This window comes from Peromyscus maniculatus, chromosome 4, assembly GCF_049852395.1.
Source record: "Peromyscus maniculatus bairdii isolate BWxNUB_F1_BW_parent chromosome 4, HU_Pman_BW_mat_3.1, whole genome shotgun sequence".
In the NCBI taxonomy this organism is placed as follows: domain Eukaryota; kingdom Metazoa; phylum Chordata; class Mammalia; order Rodentia; family Cricetidae; genus Peromyscus; species Peromyscus maniculatus.
In genome coordinates this window covers 29501318-29522175 of record NC_134855.1, presented here as the reverse complement: position 1 = coordinate 29522175, position 20858 = coordinate 29501318, and the positions used below count along the sequence as shown (strand labels likewise).

Sequence of the window (20858 nt, the reverse complement as noted above, 5' to 3'; positions counted from 1 at the left end):
GGAATTCCAGTGCGAGTCCATGCACACAGCTATCTGCTTCCTCCTCACCCTGGTCCTTATCCGTTTGCCCACCAGCAAATCCTGCCTGGCGCCTTCTGGTTACGCCAGAAACTGGGTCTGCGAGCCATCCTGCACACTACCCTAGAGGGCGCACTGCCTACACTTTCCGCCAACTAGGCGGCCGCGCTGGCTCCCAGGCTCCATAAAAGGGGAGGAGGCGGATCAGTTTCCTTCTCTCATTGAGAAAGCAGAGGGGATTGGAAGGCTGGGCGTATAAAGCCGCGCAGAGAGCGTGAAACAAAGCAGACCGATTGGAATTGGACTTGGGAGGAGAGACGCAGAGTCAGGCAGAAAACTTGTTGGAGGGGAGTTAAGAGCCGCTGCCTCTCCTCCATTGCGCTGCGCTTAAGGGGTTCCCACCGGCCTTGCGATTTATTTTTTTATCTGCTTTTTATAGAGAGAAGTATATATATTTTTTTCTTCTAAAGAGAAAATTCCTGTTCCAAGAGAAAATAAGGCAACATCAATGAAGGAGAGAAGAGCCAGCCAGAAATTATCCAGTAAATCTATCATGGATCCTAATCAGAACGTGAAATGCAAGATAGTAGTAGTGGGCGACAGCCAGTGTGGGAAAACAGCGCTGCTTCACGTCTTCGCAAAGGACTGCTTCCCCGAAGTGAGTGTGACCCGCGAGGCTTTGAGGGGAGCGGCCGGTGGGGTCCCTAGTCTGGAAGAGAGTGTCCGCTCTCTCGCTGTGATTTTCCTCTTCAAAGTCCTCCTCCTCATGCTGAGCCGGTATCCCCCCCGCCACACTGCTCGGAAGGGAAAGTGTCCGGGAAGCCCCTGGGCTGGGACGTGCCAGCACCCCGGGCTCTCGGCCCCCAAAACTTGCTGGTTTCAGTGTGGGGAGCCGGGCGGGGAAACCTGGGTGGGCTCTCGGGAAGGGGCTGCGTGTTAGTGTGTAGGGGGTGTGCTTTTTTTTTTTTTTAATTGGGCACTTGGGGTATTTTCCATAAAGTGTTCGATGCATGTCGTGCTTTTAATAACCTCTTTGCCACCTTTCCTTCCTCTTCTGTCCCTTTCGTTTGTCCAGAATTACGTCCCTACGGTGTTTGAGAATTACACGGCTAGTTTTGAAATCGACACACAAAGAATAGAGTTGAGCCTGTGGGACACTTCAGGTAAGACTCGGCACACCGCGTGGTTCTCTGGGCCGGTACGCCGCGGAGCTCAGGATCTGGTGCCCTGTACGCTAACGTGGCCCCTAGAGGGACTTCCAGGGCCCGAGCCGCAGGAAAATGCTATCCTTTCTGAGCAGGGGTGGCGATGGGGGTGACTGTGGTCGTAGGGACCGGGGAACGCTATGTGTCCGGGAGTGACGCTGCTGGAGCAGCCTCCTGTGGCCGCGTGGCCTTGTGTTGTCCGTCCTTGGGGGCCGTACTGGAGCAGGCCGCCAGGGTGGCCGGGTGCTGGAGCATGCAGAGCAGCGTGGAGCCTTCCCGCTCGCAGAGGAAGTCCCTCGTGGGTGTCACCAGCCATCTGGTCGCGGGGCAGGCGCGCAGGCTGAGCTGGGAGAAGATTCCCCGAAGCCACCCGCTTACGTGCGGGTTCCGCGCTGGTGGGGGAGAAGGGTGAACGGCCGCAGCCGGCGCCCGTGACGCCTACTGCCAGGAATGCGCTGGTGGCGCGGGGCAGCCGCCACCGCGGGGCCTCCGCCCCCGCAGCCTCCGTGCCACCGGCGCAGAGCCGCTCCTGCGCCCGCCTGGGGATCACTCCGTGCCAGCGCTCCGAACATGCCACTCCCTACCCCCACGGCTTCGGCCTCGCCAGCCTGCAGGGCCGCAGGCAGCCCCGTTCGCCTTTGACCTTCCTGTCTACTTGAATTATTGGCGCCGTGGTGGGTTCTGCCCAAAGGTCTAGGGTTCAAGGCCGGGTGATTGCCTTCCCATGCGCCCACCCACCTACGTGGCAAGGTAGTGGGGGAGAACAGATCTCCGCGGGTGGAAAGGCCGGTGCCCCCGGCTGAGTTCGGGGCAGAGACAGGTGGACGGCACTGAGCACCCCCTGGTACCCAAGCCCTAGCAAGCTGGGCCAGAGGCGCCCCGGGAGAACGCGTGCTGGTTAAGAGCATACCTTCTCCGGAGGAGCCGAAGCTACCGGGAAGGGAGGGGAAAGGCGCGTGGGGAACTGTGCAGCCAGACAGATTCGGGCGAAACTGGCAAGGAGGAGCGCACAAGCGCCAACACGCAGGGTTGCTGTCAGGCGGGGTGGCCCGAGGTGGAGCCGCGCTGAGCTGGGAGTGGCCTCATGGAGCTTCAGCGAGCTTCCCACACCCTGGGCTGGAACCTCTGAGGGACCTGGGGGATTAGACAGCGGGAGGAAGGGGCCAGAGTCACAAGGTCTCCAGAGGCAGCCCCCAGCACAAAGACTAGAGGCAAGTCTCGCACCGGCGCCTCTCACGGTCGGTGCCAGATGCTCAGACTGCTGCAGTGAGAAGGATGGATCTAGTTTCCCCCTGGAGAGTCAGGCTCTTCCTTGAGCTGCGCCAAGGGCATTTTGGTTTTCGTTGTTGTTGTTGAGATCGCATACATAGACTTGATACTATAGAGAAAGTGCTGGTGGAATGCTAGTGGCTTATTACTAGTTTCTATCAGAATTATTACATAGCCTAGTATTTTATTAGGCTCCCGTTCTCAGGCATATCATGGTAATTGTTATGCCTAGTGGGCAGGACAGCTGGTGTGGTACCAGTAATTAGGACCAGCACTCTCTCTCCCACCAGCTCTGTTTGGACTTCTGCTCGATAAGAATTATTTAGTCGTGGAGTGGAGCAGTGGGTCAGATACAGTCTTTGATACAAAGCTGTGTTTAGATCTTAGCTCCTGGTTACCAGGGATTTCTGTGTGCAAATCTCGACCTCCCTGGGTCTCATTTTCATCGTCTTTAAAAAGAGGGCAGCCGCTGAGCTGGATAATGTGCAAGATCTCTCTCAGCTATCACATCTTGGCTCTAGTGTCTGGACAGGCAGATCTTTTTGTTTCCCAGGACGCTGGCTGGCCTCAGCTCCTAGTCTCGGTGGATCTGGCATCCCGTGCTGAGGTTCTCACAGCTTGCAAACCAAGCCAGGTTCTGAGCTGAGCCAGGCTTCCTGGCGGATTTAGGAATGAGACTATTTGGATAAGGAGGGGGATGGGTGGGCTCCTAGGAATGCTGGGTTATACATCCCTGTCTCAAGCTCCAAGAGTCACAAGACCACCAATGGAGAGTTTAGATTAGGTGCCCAAGGGCCAAACTTGCCACCTCCCCACTTTTAAGAGAGAAAAGGCACAAGCCTTTCAAGAGCTAGCAAATAAAACGAATGTGTATGAACAGCTTACAGTGGGAAGCCCATGCAAATATCACTTCAGATGTTTTCAAGTCTTACAACTACATAGTTCACAGTTTCTGTACATATAGCAGAATGCCTTGCATACAATAGTCACCCAATAAAACCTAAAGAATGAGGAAATTAACAATATACATAGTTGCCAAGGAGATGGAGCTCCTGGCATTAATTATCACTGAATTACCTGTGCCTTAAGAATGGCAACTTCATAAATACTGCTTTTTATGAAGTTAAAGTTAATCACCTGAAATGAAATCAGTAGTGAAATAATGACTTGTCTTTTTATTTAGTGAAAGAAAACCCTATGATATTTCTGTAAAATACAAAGGTTTGAAAGCTGATTGCAGCAGTATTGTCCTGCAAAATGATCCAGCTGTGAAACCCTACTTAAAATTTAGATTTATACAAATGGAAGAGGAGACCTAGGGAATTATTTGGAGATTTATTATGTTGTTTGTGAAGTGAGATAGTAGTTAATTTAACAAAGTTACAGAACATTGCTTAAATTCTAGGAATAGGTTGTTTCTACCAAACTTGCCACTCAAGGTCAGCATGCTTCCAGCAGGAAGTTCATACTTCCCAGTAATTTTACCGTCTTTGCTATTCATTTGCTCTTGCTGACAAGCTCCTAAAAATTTTTTTTAAACTGTCATTTAACATTTTCTCCCCTACAAAGACATTGTTTGTTGAGGTGTGAGAATATACTTTATGCCTCTTCATATATTTCATTTTCCCCCAACTGTTATCAGCTTATCTCTGGAGAGAAGAGCCAAGCCAAGTCTATAGAGCCCTGAATGTAAGTTTTCATTCTCTTCCAAGCCTATGTGAGAGAGATTTCTCTTGGGAAAAATGGGTGGAGAGAGAGATTATAAACTGTGCCCTTTGGTGGTACGGCTGTTGTGTTTAACCTTCCAGCAGAGGATCAAACATTTAGGAGACAGAGGCAATTCTTGCATGGTCTTTCTATGTGTGAACCACATCTTCTAAGTGGTCTGCTCCCCCTGAAGCAGTCTTATGATCCATGCATAAGCAAAACTGCCAATTTGAATGTGGGGGAGAATGCTACTTGGAAGTAGAATATGAGGAAAGGAAACCATTCATTTCTCTTTTGGGGGCCCAGGCAGTTACTATTTCCTTCTTCTCTATTTCTCTTCCTTTTTTTGTGTGTATCTACTATAAGCAGGTCTTCTGTTAGACCTAGGATGCAGGGCTCGCTTAATGCCATCCTATGATGCATTTAATTCTTGAACTCCAGTGACCCCTTCCAATTGGTTGCCAATGTATTTCCCTATGAGGCTTTCACAGTAGTTTGTAGAGCTCTACACAGTTTTTAGATCAGTGGTTCTCAACCTTCCTAATGCTGCAATCCTTTAATACAGTTCCTCATGTTGTAGTGATCCCCAACCATAAAATTATTTTTGTTGCTACTTCATAACTGTAATTTTGCTACTGTTATGAGTCATAATGTAAATATCCGATATGCAGAGAGTCTTAGGCCCCTGTGAAAGATTCCTTTGACTCCCTGCCCCCCACCCCCAGGGAGTCATGAACCACAGGTTGGGAACCACTGCTTTAGGTAGGGAAGAGTTTCCCTGTCTTAAGTCCTCTCCAATTACAGCAGCCACAGTGGCACAGTGCCAATTGACTCTTATGGCTACTTTAAATACTCCAAAGTTAACAAAATCTTACTATAAGTGTCATGAAAATCTTCTAAAATGAGGGATTCCTAAAGGTAGTCTTAAGTTCCTTTCTTCCTTTTTACTGAGAAATATTTTCTTTTCATTATAAAATGAAAGAGAGAGAGAGAGAGAGAGAGAGAGAGAGAGAGAGAGAGAGAGATTTGGTATTTTAAAGTGATAAGTGAAACCTGTGTAGTTCTGATAGTTTGTGCTTCAAAAATCTGCTACACTTGCCAAACATAGAAGCAATTTGTAACTTGAAGCCAAAAGCCTACTAATAATAGAAAGTTAGTCATTTACAGATCACCATATCTTTTCCTAGGAGACTAGATTGCAGAGTAATTTCAGCATATGTGATTTAGGGAGTAATAGTCATTCACGCCAGCTTTTAACCAGGGCAAGTTGATGCACATTTTATTTAAGGCATATTATTACTCTAAAATATTCAATTCAATTGCTGATTCCCAGTTAATAACTGTGTTATTGTCCTGTGAAAACTGTTTTGAATCTTAATATGCAATGAACATCTTTCCGTTTCTGAATGCTCAAGTTAGCACTTCCTGTATTTGTTTCTAGTATTATTTAAAAAAATCATATTCTCTACATTTTATATTTGAAGCAATAGATACAAAAGAAAAATCTTAGGTACTTTACTGTGAGGACAGTCTTCCGAACAAACATAAATCTAATTACAAAGGTATGTTTCAGCCTTTACAGGAAATTTGAAGGCCAGTCTTGATGGCAAGTGCCCTAATGAAATATTCCTTGGCAAGAATGGAAATGCTTCAACAGTTGGAGAGTCATCTATGTGTTAACCAAGGACAGCAGTTTAAAAGGAGATTGCTTATTCCTTTTTGTGATTTAAAATATAAATGAACACATCTGGGCAAGTCAGGATTGTAAACTGTTAAGGCATGGAATGGGAGAGCACGTGCTCGGACACCCTGGGAGGGGCTGTATTGAGCTGGGTGGGAGTGGCTTCTGTCCTCAGGCTGCTTGCATTCTAGTTAAGGTGATAAGACAAACAAAAGTTCTGTGACTAGAGGTGAAAATTTAAAATACCCACGCTTCCTCCGGGGTAGAGTAAGAAACCAAGTGAGGAGCCCAGGACAAGTACGGGGTGCAGCTAGGAGGAAATGCCTGTGGACTTGAACAAGGTGAGGGAGCCTTTCCAGGGCATCTCTTAGGAACACTTCATAGTCAGACATGGATGTGGAAACAGTTATAGGAAGAGGCAGCTTGATGGGAATGGTGGACTCAAGAGGCATTGAATGCCTGTGCCAAGTTCAAGCCCCCAACTCAGGTCTTCCTGTCCACGAAAACTCCCATAATTCCAAATCTCCTCTGACTCAGACCTCCCAAAGTCCTTCAAGTCCCTTGCTCTCTAAAATATGTTTACATTTAATTGTCCTCAGGGAAAAACCAGATTCTCAAAACTGAGATCTCCAACCTGAGCTTCTTAGAGGTAGGCTAAGAATTCAGGATAGGCTAAGAATTTACAAACTAATCAGAAAATGGTTTTGATCTGAGCAGCAGAACAAACTCCACAGAACCAGATGCTTCACAAAGTCGTGATCATTGGGACCTAGGGTGTCGAAATCATGGCCAGCTGCTAAACTGAGGCTTCCTACTCTGAAATGTGGACTAGGGCTAGACAAACAGCTTGACTGGAGGCAAATTCTCATCTCTCCCTAGACCTTTCTCCCCCGCCCCCCCTTTTTAAAAGAAAAAAAAAATCCCTTTAGTGCTAGCTTTTTCTCCAATTTGGTTTTTCCTAAGTTGCACCTTTGAGTAAGGTGTCCAAATCAGTCATTCTAATGCTCCTGAAATAACCAGGTGTTTCCTCACGAATACAGTTCTTTTGCACGCAGGTAGGACACCATGGACAACCAGTGTCTCCACTCAGCTCCCAATGCATGGCGGGCTGTGCCAAATGAATCAGCTGGGCCTCTGTCTTTTTCTTTTCTTTCTTTTTTTTCTCCCTTTTTTAAATGTCCTTGAAATGTCTTCTGGTTTATAACATATTGGCAACATTCACAGAATCCCCTTTTCACAAAAATTCATACTTTTCCAACACAGAATGCAAGCTGCTTAAAAAGTTTGGGCCGGTGTTGAGCATATTGGTTTTGAAACCCAAGGCTGATGTTATAGTATGTGGAAAGGCGACCGCACTTGAGGGACTCCATGCTAAGATAATGGACTCTTCCATAGCAGTGGAAACATAATCGCTTTAGTCTGGACTGAATGACAGTGTGGGCTTTAAAACTTAACTACATAATCTTGTCGCATGAAGCCCTGTGATTCTCTGTGGTTCTGCCGTCAGTAACACGTGAGGATTCTTATTACTTTATCTTAAGATTGAGAATTACTACCAAGATGTTATCTGGAGCCGTCAAACAGACGTGTTAATTCTACCCCCTCTGAACTCACATCCAACTGTGTATCTATCTGCACAGCCCCTGGAAATAGAAAACACGGAACTGCCCCCGTGTTTTCATAAGATCTCTTCAAAATCTTCCAGAGTCCGATTCAGTAGAAATTACAAACAGAATATCATTGCTGGGTCAGGTGGTGGTGGCAATTTTTTTTGGGGGGGTTGATGTCTGTGATGCAGGCAGTTGTGGGGGAAGTTCAGCAGAGGGTTACCCCGAAGCAGAGCTGGGGTCCTGTCTAGACTTGACTCCCATTCCTGAGGCTGCTGCTCTCCTACAGCTTCCCCTCTGGCGATGGCCCCTCATGGGGCCCGCTCCTGGTGTCCCCTTGGTGAACACTGAAAAAAATCAAAGCTTTCTGTTGGTTTTTTTTTCTGCCCAAAACCTGTTCTTGGTAGTAATTTCTTATAGGAAGCTTCTAACTTACTTCAAGTATAAGGTGTTACACTTTTAAAATACCCAGTGAGAAAGGTTTTCAGTTTGCAACCTCTTCTAAAGTTTCAGTATTTGAACTGGTTTTGCAAAAGATCCAAAGGCCTCCCTTTTAGGCATGACTCTTCTTCCATATACCTTTAATTATGTACATATATGGTGTGTTGTATCTCTGCAATGGGGTGACTTCAGCAGGCAGGTATGTGTTTGAAGAATTAGTTTCTAGGTGAGGCACTTTGTGACTATTCTTGGGCTGGAAAAATTCCTCTCAGCCCAAATTAATGATCTTGAAGACAGGGATGTGTAGACCTGCAATTTCGAAAGTCGTGTAGAACTTTGCTGATGTTTGCCAAACATGAGCAACGAAGAGCCCCCAAAGCATGCTTGTTCTTATCTATGACTGAATCAAGCTTTTCAGCTGCGGGGTGGAGAATGGATGGGATGAGACACTTGTTTTGCATATATAGTCCAGTTATATCTTTATACTAATACAGCTCCCTGCAACCTACCTGTGGAAAGTCTGGTAGGTTACTTTAAAAGGACCTGAAGAGCAGTGCTGTCTTTAAGGACATGCTACCCTGAAACTGTCCATCTGCATGAAGCCCATTCCACATGCTGTGAAAGTTAACCTACGTTTATTGGGTTTTAACTGTAGTCCATTCTTAGGTCCTGAAGCACAGACTGCGTGCACATTAGGACTTACTGAGCTTTAGCACGCTGTAAAACATGTTCAGTGAGTGCCTGATGAGCTTAACTAGAATCTATAGAAATGAACACTTCTGGAAACCTGCTTTCCCAGGCTGTCATGGGATGCAGCATGCTACAGGAGTCCTGGGCTGGCATTGTTCTCCCTTGGAGGGCTTACACTCCACTCCTTTTGGAGTCTCTCCTGTCTTCCGGACTCCTCCGTGGACAGGGCATTCCTAGGATTCTTCCCTCTGAGTTATCCCACACATGCCTGTGGTGATCAGCCCTTTGCTTGCCTCTTTCTTTGTGCAGTCTCGGGGCCCTGTAGGGGAGAACACTGAAGAAAGAGTCCTTCTTACCTAATGAACTGTTAGACCTTTCCTGTTAGGCCAGTCTGCAATTCTGTCATTCACTTTCTTACTTTGAAAAAAAAAAAAAAATGGAAGCAATAGTTTGGGGGCGGGGTTGTTTTGTTTTGTTTCTCCAGAAAAAAAAAAAAATAATAACCTTAACCTATCAAAAAACAAAATGAATAAATTGTCTCCTCTTCTATGGCAAGTTACTCTTCTAGTTGGTGGTCACATTACAGTTAGGACTAATGAATTTGAGAATCGGTTTTATTAGCGCCCTGGGCACTTGTTGATCAAAAAGCTGCATTGTTTACTGCAGGGGGTGGGGCTAGGCTCAGATCAAAGTGCAGCTCCTAATTAGATCTTATTAAAGCGCTTCAGAGTTACCGCTTCACCTCCAAGCTCAGTGGCTGCTTTCTCAGGAAGCGTTACCCTACATATGTATTTTCATCCAAACTGTTGAACCAGACGAAAACAAAAGCAGAAAGAGGCCTCCGTGAGAATCCTGTTTAACTCCAAGAGAACTGTTTCTTTTTAAAGTCAATCAAGAGGGTGAATTTGCATATAGCCACTGAGCACAAAAGCCTCCTTGCTTTCTTTCTTTTTTCTTTTTCTTTTTTTTTTTCTTTTTTTTTCTCGTAAGCAAGCAATCTCCAGCAGCCTGTGACAGAGGGCTGAACACAAAGCCAGATCCCTTTGTGGCCTTAAAATGGGTGGGGGAGGGGAACCAGCCCACAAAGGGCAGGGTGTTCTCTGCAGCCACATGGTGACTGGAATGTTGCAACCCGGTCTCTGGATTTTCCCAGCAGTCCCAAGTTTAATTAAATTAGTTTTGGCCCTTTGACTTTCTTCAGCCACCTTTGGAAAAGATGGGCTCCATTGTCCCGTGGAATAGCCCACTCTGCCACGCAGTACAGGCAGCATCCTGTGCTGCAGGAGCCTGCTACCTGCAGATGCTCCCCAGGCTGTGGAGGGCTAGAGACTGGAAAGCGTAAGACTAAGACGGGAGCGTTCTGACACCTGTTCGGCTGACACAGACTGGCTCTGACTGCGTAGGTCAGGTCAGGTCGTCTAAGCTAGCTTTGAAGAGCAGAAGAGAGACTCCTCTGTCCTCATTTGAATTTCTTCTCTGTCCAGTCTGGGATTTTGTGGCTGGCTACAAGGAAAGAGATAGTCTAATGCTCACAGCCAGAGCTGTGTCAGAGTTAGACTTTGGACACACAAACAAGGAAGGTTCCAGTGGAGAGACTCGGAACTGCAGAACTACTGTAAAAGAGCAAATATATTCCTATAGGGTAAAGCCGCCCCGTTCTGGTGCCTCTCAAGAAAAACCTAAGCTGAACTCTTAAGCGAATTGCTCTCATCACCTCTGACTTTTTCAAGAGGCTGAAAGGGAGGAAGGGTCATTTTTGGAAATGGCCTCCTATTCTTTTGTACATCTCAATATTTTAAACGACATAACTTTTTCAGCTAAGGCTGTGGGGAAGTCCCTTCCATTGGCAGGCTTTGTTACGACACTTCTGCCTTCAGTGGCCAGTGCGAAGCCGTGGTGGCCATGCCTGAGAACTTGTGACATTGCCTTCTCTGTTGGCACTCTCCTTCCTGGTTCCTAGAACGTTCTCGTGTCCCTTGCTCAGCCGACTCACCTTCCCCATCTCTAAAGCAGCTAGTGAGGCAGGCACAGTGCCACCAGGGATTGCAGGGAGCACCCAGGGCCCAGAACACAGGCACCAACTATAGCAACATCCAGGACGAGATCACAGACTACTGAAGGTCCATGCCTTGGTAGTTTTGGACTTTTTCTTTGAGACATGGTGTCCCTAAGTTGCTCAATGGAGAACTCACCTGGAGATACCAGTGCACTCATATGCAGAGTGGAACTAGCTTGGTCCACAAGCTGCATCCCCTCCACAGCTTGGGTAGGCCTCGAACTTGCTATCCCCCGGCTTTAACCCTTTTCCACCAGGCCTGGCTACAAATTTTTTTTTTTTTTTGGAAGCTTTTTTTTTTTTCCTCTTTTTGACTTTGACTACCGAAGTTTTGACTTAGGGAATACGTGCTATGTTTTTTCTGCCAGAAATGAAAAAATTATGTCAAAACTAAATGAAAAGTCAAAAAAGCTTTACCATATTTGCATTTGCCTAGTAAGTGATTTCCATGTTGTCTGTGAAATGACTGTGTGAGGAAAATCGTTTCTTGAAAGTAGCAATGGGCAAATTATCCTCAATTTTGCAGTCAAACTATTTCATAATTCATAATTATTGGCCTTGTGTGAATTCCCAACCTTTGGAATTCAAAAAGGTGTCCAAAAACCAAACAAAGTCCTTATGACCAGAAAGTGCTGTGGTTGAGTCGATAGGCTGCTGACTTGCGTCTTTAGACACCCTTGGGTTTAACTCGGGCCAGGGCCCTGGGATTCTGTCCTGCTGTCACGTTTGCAGGTGGAACTGTGTAGAAAAGGTAACATGATCCAACATGGCATTTATGACATTCCTGCTTGTAGCAGGAAGCAAACTTACACAGGGCTTGGGGGGGGGGGGGGTAAGTGTAAGCAAGCTCAAAGGTCAATGGCTTAGCCAGACTTGTAACTGGAGACAGAGTGACACCCATGTGCTCTGCCATGGCTCTCTGTGCACCATTAATCTTGCCTTCTTCCTCCCTCCCCCACTCATCCCCATTCAACTATTGGACTAATCTGGAGTTTGGATCTTTTTCCCAGGAAGCAGCTCCATTTTCAATGGCCACTGCCAATCAGCCTTTGACCACAGAGATAGCACAGCCACAATACATCTAGTTAATATGTACACATCTCTTCCTAAATTCCAGCTGCCACCTGGGTTTGCTCAGATCCCACGGATATAGGCTGTCACCATTTCCACCTTGTGGTTGAAGAACCAGAGGCACCCAGTCCTAAGACAGGGGCTTCTCCCCAGTTAGTGGTGGGAATGGGTTTGTACTCGAGATCACTTGGTCCCACACCCTCCCTACTTCACCTGGCATCCCTCTGACTCTAGTCCTTGAACTCTTATCAATTTGCACCTTAAGTTCCTGGCCTTTCCAGGAACTGAGGTCCCATGCATAGGAAGGAACTCTCTGATCTCCTAGTACAAGTGAATAAACCTGTCTTTTGTGTATATGTTTGCATTTCTTTATGAGAAGGTGTGTGTTTGCATTTCTTTACAAGAGGGAGTGTGTGCTGGGGGTCAGGAGTGGGCAAGTGGAGGTGTTACATTATACTATGAATGCCTTATAGAAGATGGAGGGTCTTGTCTGAGATCTCTGTGTTTTGTTTTGTTTCCTAGGTTCTCCTTACTATGACAACGTCCGTCCCCTCTCTTACCCGGATTCTGATGCTGTGCTCATTTGCTTCGACATCAGTAGACCAGAGACCCTGGACAGTGTCTTAAAAAAGGTAAGTGCTGAGGACTGGGGGTGCTGTGCAGCGCTTTTGGTGATCTGGGACTGCAGAAAGGTGCTTGGCTGGGGGCCACAGAGTCTGAACTTCTGCCTTATGTCTTCTAATGAAAACACTGGAAAGGATACTTATACACCAAAGCAAGGTTCCTGCACATCAATGCCAGGAGTTTGGGTAGTTCATCTGCTTGAAGCTTTGCTTCACAAAGCTCAGAACAAAATACTTTTCATGAGCTCCCATGTTCATTTTTTGGGAGGTGGACCAACAGTAAGGACCTACCTGAGCCTTCCCTTTGTTTGCTGGACAGACTGCTCCTTACATGTTCACTCTTGATCTCAATTCAGATATTGACCTGAATACAACTAAGAGCTATTTTGAGCCAGGTGGTGGTGGCGCAAGCCTTTAATCCCAGCACTTGGGAGGCAGAGCCAGGCGGATCTCTGTGAGTTCTAGGGTATCCTGGTCTACAGAGATCCAGGACAGGCACCAAAACTACCCAGAGAAACCCTGTCTGGGGGAAAAAAGAGTTATTTTGACAAGGAAGTTATATTTCAATAATTTATAGAAACACAGATGAAATTAATATAAGAGGAATATGTATAATAGGACTTGTCACTAGATAGGTAACAATGTGAATTATAATCAGGTGTATACCAAATACTAGTAAATCATCAGGTGTGCTGAACATGTATGTTATCACACAACCCTGGTTTCTGGAAGCAAAGGTGGGTCAGATTCTGTAGATGGAGACGGAACTAGCAGAAGTTGTGGAAAGCAAGGAACCAGGGCTAAGAGGAGTGTACCTGTTGCATGTTGGGTCTTGAGGCCTAAGAAGCCACTGTGTATGTGTTAGGGGGCGATGCTTGGCCTTTGGCAACAGAGGACTGTTGTAGTTATGGGAACTTGTAGATGACTTCAAAGGAGTTCAGTGGGGGCCTGCAGCAACCTAGGCTTTGTTCTTTGTAGTTCCTGATGGTCAGAAGTGCTAGTAGATGGGGCAGGATATTGATCACTCACCCTTGTGGGGGTGTTGTGAGGTTCGAGAGGGAGACTCTAGCTTTTTTCTGTGTACTGCAGATGTGGCTAAGAGCAAAGAATGTCACTCAGTGGGTCCCTGTGGCCTGGTCAGAGTGAGGACAGAAGGAGCAGAAATGAAGAAGCACTGTGTAGATGTCTGGGCTTGTTTCATTTGGGTTGCTTTCTTTTGGTTTTCACTTTCAGTGGTGTTTGCGTTGTATGTGTTTTTATTAGTTTATATGTCTATATGGTACTTAGTAGCTTGGGTTAGTCATTATAAATTTAGGGTTTGAGGTATAGCCCTCCTTCAGTCTTTACTAAACATCACAAGCAGTTCAGTGAGACCGCACTCTTGATAGATCAAAGGGTCCTTTTTAGTCCTTTTTGACTCCTTCCATTCTGAGTAATCCATGAAACACAGGATTGGCTTTTGTTAAATTCTGTTAGGAATGCACCTTTCCTGTCTTCAAGACCTGTAAACAAGTAGGGGTGGGGGGCTTCCAGAAACATCACAGCTGATAACAACGTAACAACATGCCTGGCTGTGTCTGGAGATAAAAGGGGCACTTATTTACTGGAGTCTGTACTTGATGTAGTATTGGGTTATACATAATTTATGACAGAAAGCTTTTCTCCTGTCCTATTTTGCTTTTCTCTCTTAAGACCAAACAAATAGTGACATTGGACCTGTAGATATTAATATGTGTGTTTTACATTTGTGTGAGGCTTAAGGTTCATGGTAACTTCATCTGCCTCCTGTCTTAATAGATTCTTGAAGTCCATTAATATCAGAGTTTTCAGAGTGACTTAAGGTAGAAAAGATTTCTTGTTCTGTTTTTCAATTCTCTAGGAGCATGTGCTAGAGGCTCCTAAATAATTGTAGGAGGGAAGAAGAAAGGGAAATCTCAATGGATGAATCAGGCACTCTGTGTGTTACTGCATCCATGTGCTGGGGTGCTTTGTGCTAGATGTTATTAACTCAGCTACACCTTGAGATCTGGAGGCCTCTTCTGGTGGTCTCTTACATCACTCTTCCAGAATGTCCCTCTTATCTAGTATTTCACTTGGAAAACTTTATTGCCCCTTCTGCTCTGTGGACTCCTTGCAAAGACATAGCTGCATCACCATCACAGTACTTCACAGAGCACAAAAGACATCTGGGATGGGAGTGGAGGAGTCTCAGCCCCCTTATCCCCTCATCTCTGGGAGCAGTGATCTTCTTGGAGGACTTGGCTCCCATCCTGATGATGGAGAACTCAAGCTAGAAGAAGCAAAAGCATGAAAAGCCATTTACTTGCTTTAAAGGGAACAGTGGAATCCGTGCCAGGGACTTCTGTAGGTTCTCATAATTCTGGTTAGGACAGGAATAGTTAAATTGTAGACTAGACAGCAGTGCTTAACAGTTAAAAAAAAAAAAAACCTCAAAGTCCTATGGGCTACAAAACTCACTGCTGTTCTAGAAGTTCAAGAGGGAGTTAGTTCTCTGCTTAAGCTGTGGTCTGTCCATTCAGCCACTTGAGTGGAAAAAGCCCCTTGAAGCAGGACATTCTGCTTTAAAATCGTAGGCCAGATTCTTAGACAGAGCCTCCAGCACATGGTAGCATGGCCAAGTCTTTCATGATGAAGTCTGTGAATGCATACTTTTGCTGGGGCGGGCTTATGCCCAGCCTTCCACCTAGAAATAAGAAACTCAGCATGTCCAAGGGTGAAGTCATCCACTTGGATATGTCATTATTAAGGTACTTTTGTCTTATAAATCCCTCCATAATTAAGACATTGTTGAAGCTACCTTCTGTTGATAGCCAATACATTCACTGTGGGAGGAACCCATGAGTCACACAGAATATAAAACAATATACCTGGGCACTCTAAAGTTTGCTGTCCACTTACTAATTAAATACAAGCTTGCTTCTTCGCTTAAAGTCACATTTCAATGTCTGCCATTGAGGAAATTGTTTTCAGTGTATGCATGTCAATACTTTGTTAAATTTCCTTTTTTCTCTCTCTCCTTCCTAGTGGAAAGGTGAAATCCAGGAGTTCTGCCCCAATACCAAGATGCTTTTGGTTGGTTGTAAGTCTGATCTGCGGACAGATGTCAGTACATTAGTGGAGCTCTCAAATCACAGGCAGACCCCTGTGTCATATGATCAGGTATGTGTTGTCAATGTGGAAAAGACACTTTTCAAAAAAAAAAAAAAAAAAAAGGTGAAAGCAATGGAATATTGTTTGTAGTAAATAAAATGGAGCAGCTTTTCAAGAGGTGAGGCAGGGGTCAACTGAAATATGAAATGTCTGTCCTTCTCTAGTAAAAAATCACCAGGAATTAGGGCACCTGATCAGCTGATACCCTTGGATGCTTCTGCTCACCAGTGGTTCTAAAGGTCAGCATATTTAAGAAAGACTGTGGTCAAACAGACCAGTGGGTCTCTTTAAGAGAGCTTAATGTCCTCAGTTGCCCAATAGAATCCTTAATCAAGTTGTTAATAAAATAGACCACTCCATGATACCATCTTTTGGAGGTTCAGCATGGTGCATGTATTCCCCCAAAGAAAAGAAAATCTGTTTAGAAATATTTTCTCCTGAAACTCACCACCAGATTCTAAAACGGGCTCATGTTAAAATAGCTGCAGCTCTATGTGGTATACATCATTTAAAGTGTTCAGTTTTTGGGCTGGGGACATAGCTCAGCAGTACAGTGCTTGCCCAGCATGAGCAAGGCTTGGGCTTCCATCCCCAGTATAATACAAACTTAAAGAAAAAATACTATACTCATCTACACTTTGCATTTCTCATTAGCAAACTCGATACAATCATAAAAACTGATTTTTACTCAAAATTGATGTTAAATTACATTTATCCACCCTGTATTTTGTACAGACTGTTGACTGGGGTTGAGAGTCATTTACAGACAATAAGAGAGGAATGAGAGCCTCATTAAGGGCTGGAATGGACTCAGAAGGCCAAAGCACCTTTGCCAGATCTATATGAAAGATGCAGTGTTCATGGTTTCAGGGGACTTAACTCTATAACAAGAGGCTGTGCTTCTCAGTGGCCCTGAATGTGACCTACACAGCAAGTTACTCACTTCTTGACCACACGTGGCAGTGAGGGTCAAATGCCACCTTAGCATCTCTCTTGTTTCTTTGAGTCATCCTATTGGTAGTTGGATGCTCAAGAAGCTAGACAAGTGTCTACTGAGTAATGTAACTAACTGAGGGCCTTAGGAGGTAACAAAGTAGCTCATTAAAAAAATCTTTTTTTAAATTTTTTACAACACTTGGGAAATCCATTTTGTATATTAGATATTTTCCAATGCTAGACTGTTTTGTGGCATTTTAACACTTTCCAGACATCTCTCCAAAGTCTCACTACTGATGGAAATTCTTTCTTTTCCTTCACAGGGGGCAAATATGGCCAAGCAGATCGGGGCAGCCACTTACATTGAATGCTCAGCTTTACAGTCAGAAAACAGCGTCAGAGACATTTTTCACGTCGCCACCTTGGCGTGTGTAAATAAGACAAATAAAAACGTTAAGCGGAACAAATCACAGAGGGCCACAAAGCGGATTTCACACATGCCTAGCAGACCAGAACTCTCAGCTGTTGCTACGGACTTGCGAAAGGACAAAGCGAAGAGCTGCACTGTGATGTGAAGCTTCGCTGTCTTTAACGAGGACACGGGAATCTAGTGTAAAAAAAATAAAAAGAGAGAATAAAAAACAAGAGCAGAAGGAAATGATAGAGTCAAATGAAGTGCGCAGCCAAAGTCACATGGACACAGGCCTGGGAGGCCCTTGAACGGATACCCAGTTCTTGGAATCCTGTCCTTAGGTTGGGCATGTAGACCGAATGGTGAGAAGTGAATCCATGGAAGAGTTTGGAAGTGTGACTTGAAAAATATGCCAAAAACAAAGGGAGCTATAAATGGGCTATAGAGCTAGAGTAAGAGGAACGCCGGTCCCTCCGAGAAGAACGTCCATGCTCTGAATGGTGCTTGCCTATTTTCGGTTTTGTTTTTGTGTTCTTGTTACAACCTATTCATGGATCTCTACTTTGATTTAATTTTTCGATATTTTAATCTCATTTTCAAAAAAGTATATATTAGTATACCGTCCTCGTTGGGGAACTCGCACTGTGACCTTAGTGTTTAGTTTTCTAGGGGATGTGATCTAATTTCCTCCTAGCTCATCATTAAAATGGAAATTGTATCGGGACCCGTGGGATTTGAGAGGGAAACTTCACGAGGCTTTGAAATCTTGACTTCCTGAAGGTCGCTGCTGAGCGAGATGGTTTGAAAGCGAGGCTTCTGCGGCCTTACCAGATGCGTAGACCAGCACTGCCGAGATTGCATAGATCAAATAGAAAAGAGTGTTGTTTTATATTCTGTCTGATGCTTTCGTTCATCCTTGTGATTGTCATTAACAAGTGGTAAATTGCTCAATGTAATACTTTGTGCGCTGTTTAGAGAAGAGAGTGTGTGGTTTTGTTTTTTCCTTTGGCCATCGTTGATAAAAACTCGAAGTCAATAAAAGGTGTCTTGGTTTGATGTGATAGAGTGATTTCAAAGAGAAAGCAGGTGGATACTGTCTTCACCAGGAAAGATAATGGAGGGAGGAATTATAGCAGAGAGCACAGTTTGTGAGGGAAGTTGTCTGGAAGAAAGTCATATTTCAAACCCACAGAGCAAAAAGCACGGTTGTCTGTTGTGCCCCCAGACTGGCAGCAGACAGTGAGCAGTTGGCTCATTCCTTCAAATGAACGTTGTCCTGACAAAGGTCCCATTTGCCCAAGCTTTAGAAAACCCCAGATAGAAAGGGGGAAAAGCCTATAATGTCAGCCCTGATATGAACCTAGGGCATTTCTCATGTGACTGCTAACCCTCACTTAACCAGATTCAGCCAGGGCCAGGTTCAAAACTTGATCATAGAAAGCATTTAAAATAGTTCACAGGTTTCACCTTTTGAGTGGTTCCTTCCAGAGAAGATGTCAGATATGACCCTGTTTTAGGTGGTGCTTGCCAAAGCTAGCTTTTTTCCCCCAATGATGACGCTTCATTTTTGAAGCGGTGAAACTGTGTTTCCATTAAACTGTGGCAGGAGGGGAGATTAAGATAATTACAACAGGCAGTTCTGTGTCTTACAAGCACTTTGTCTGGTCTCTGCAAGAAAATGCCATTTCAATCATTTCCCATGGAACTCAGACATTTTACCATCATAATGTGCTTCGACTGGTGTGGCGTTATGCTTTGGGCAGTATTACAAAATAGCTGGCCAGTGCTTTCTGTATTTAAATATTGTACAAAGAAAATAAGTTATAACTGTTATAAAGCAGAACTTTCTGTTGCTTTTTTTTTTAATGTTGAGTCACTTTGTATGTTTGTTTGGTCAGTGTTTCCACAGTATTTATTAAATCGTATGTGGTTTTTTTTTTTTCTTCAAATAAAAAAGTAACCATGTCTGTCTACCTGGGATGTTTCCTACTTCTTAACTGTTTAGCTGTGCTCTTTCAGAGGTGATTGCTCTGAACTAAGATTTACTGAATTAGCAAAGTTAAGATTTGATTCTTAGCAGTACTTTCTTGGATAAAGATGAATCTATGCATAGAAGATGTTGACATGATTTTTCAAGAATCAAGAAAATGGGGCATACTTGAGTGATTTGGACATTTACAAAACGAGGTGTGATAGCGGATAGGATTAATTTTAGAGAGTAACAGAATTCCCTGAAAGTCTTCCATAGTGGAAACAAATAACGCAGAGCATTTCCACTATGCTTGTGCAGGGAAATCTAATGTCACCCTGGCTTCTATTGTGTCTCCTGGAGATCCAGAGAGCCCCCTCGCAAAGCATGTTCTTGTTCAGCAGCATGGCTAACTCAGGATCCAAGTACCGCAACTTAGTGTAGGCAAAACAAAACTAGTCTCATTTATGGTACATTGTTCAACACAAAACAATATAATACAGAAAACTGTCAAGTCCACATTGAGTAGCCTAGGGGAGGGAAAGGGGCATAGGTCCCAATGAGCCCAGTTGGTTCTGTTTTCAGCTAAAATGCCTACACATTTTTATGCAAATGTCTAGAAATATTCAGTAAGACTTCCAAACTATGATTCAACACAGTCAGGATATTTCCTATAAAAACTGGCTTTAGAAATCTCTATGGCTTAGTCACTTGTTTAGAAAGAATTCTCAGAAGAACAAAGTAGAAGGAAAGCCAGAGGATCCTACATGAGTGAACAGTCTTAAGAGCATAGGCACTATGGGACAGCTGCATAAAAGATTTTGGAGCTCAGACATGTACTGGGTATGTTTGTAACTCATTCCTGTGGTGAAATACTAAAGGAAATAAAAGCACTGTCCCAACCCTGGTACTGGGTAGCTTCTATGCCTAATCTAAGTCAGGCTTGCAAAAAAATTGTTTATCAACAATCTCTGCTGCAAAAAGGGGGGGGGGTGCGGGGGAGAGAAACAATTCTGCTGACCTTGGCTGCTTCTCTGACTTGGCAGTGTTGTCCCTTCTAGTCAGTTCTCAGTACCTTTCACTTGTTGAAAGAGAGAACGTGTCTTTATCACTGGCTTCCTTGGTCTACCTTCGCCCTGACTTTTGGCTCTGGCGTGTGTAACCTGACTATTGTGTGAACAGTCCTTTCAGTTTATTAGCGATCACAATTTAGAACTTTTTTAAATACTAAAAGGTGGCATTTAAACTCTAAGACTTTGTGTCTCTCTCATTTCTATTAACCTTTTTCAGAAATAGTTGCTTAGAAGATTCTGGTCTTACAGAGAGGGTATCTTGAGTGTAAACTGAAAAACAGGCCTGGGGATTGAGTGTATGACAGGTAAGCTTTAAATGGCCTCTTTCTTGAAGACTCTTGGAACTTTCCTTGTGGTCTATCTTCTTCTGGGTAGGTGTTTTGACATCAGCATTCTGGTTTAAACCATGCAGTCGTTATTTGGGGCATTTTCCCCTTCATTTCCCCTCTGTTTCTTGAGTCCTTTCTGGTATGTCCAGCACTTAGATAGGCTGAGCACCTAATTGTGATGAAAGCACAATCTCTGAGAATCAGGGAGAGTTCATAATGAAATGCAGTCAAGGAGGACAGGCAGGCAGGTTACATCAAGATGGGCTGATCAGCACGGGCATGAACTCACCCATGGGTGCTGGGGTGCTGGCAAATTAATAATTCTGTAACAGTTCACCTGTCGTACCACCTACACAGTGCTGTCATTCAGTGTGCAGGAAGAATTCTCAGTGCACCCTCATGACTAGAGTCCATTTAGTGATGACAGAAGAGTGGTGGTTATTGCCAGTCATCACGGCATTATTCCTACAATGAACAAAATTTTAGTCGCCTGTTGGAAAGTCAGCAGGAGACAGTCCTTGTCAATGAAGCAGGGACACACCCCAAAGGGCCATCCATTTATAAAGTGTGCTGGGTTTGTACCTGGGACATTCTCCTATA

General features: G+C 44.7%; 1 protein-coding gene across 1 annotated transcript; it reads left to right on the top strand.

The window, feature by feature from the left end:
* The first annotated feature begins 219 nt into the window (after positions 1-219).
* Positions 220-18860, top strand: Rnd3 (Rho family GTPase 3). The gene is made up of 5 exons (XM_006974282.4): positions 220-676; positions 1094-1181; positions 12268-12377; positions 15414-15548; positions 16799-18860. The coding sequence occupies exons 1-5, from the start codon at positions 527-529 to the stop codon at positions 17048-17050; spliced, it is 735 nt and encodes a 244-aa protein (XP_006974344.1). The 5' UTR covers positions 220-526; the 3' UTR covers positions 17051-18860.
* The last annotated feature ends 1998 nt before the right edge of the window (positions 18861-20858 follow it).

What these genes read in the sequence shown, in the direction of transcription:
- Rnd3 (XM_006974282.4), top strand. Translation starts at nt 527, where the DNA reads ATGAAGGAGAGAAGAGCCAGCCAGAAATTATCCAGTAAATCTATCATG. An exon ending in CAAAGGACTGCTTCCCCGAA is followed by an intron (nt 677 to 1,093) that starts GTGAGTGTGACC and finishes TCGTTTGTCCAG; the next exon opens with AATTACGTCCCTACGGTGTT. An exon ending in TGGACAGTGTCTTAAAAAAG is followed by an intron (nt 12,378 to 15,413) that starts GTAAGTGCTGAG and finishes TCTCCTTCCTAG; the next exon opens with TGGAAAGGTGAAATCCAGGA.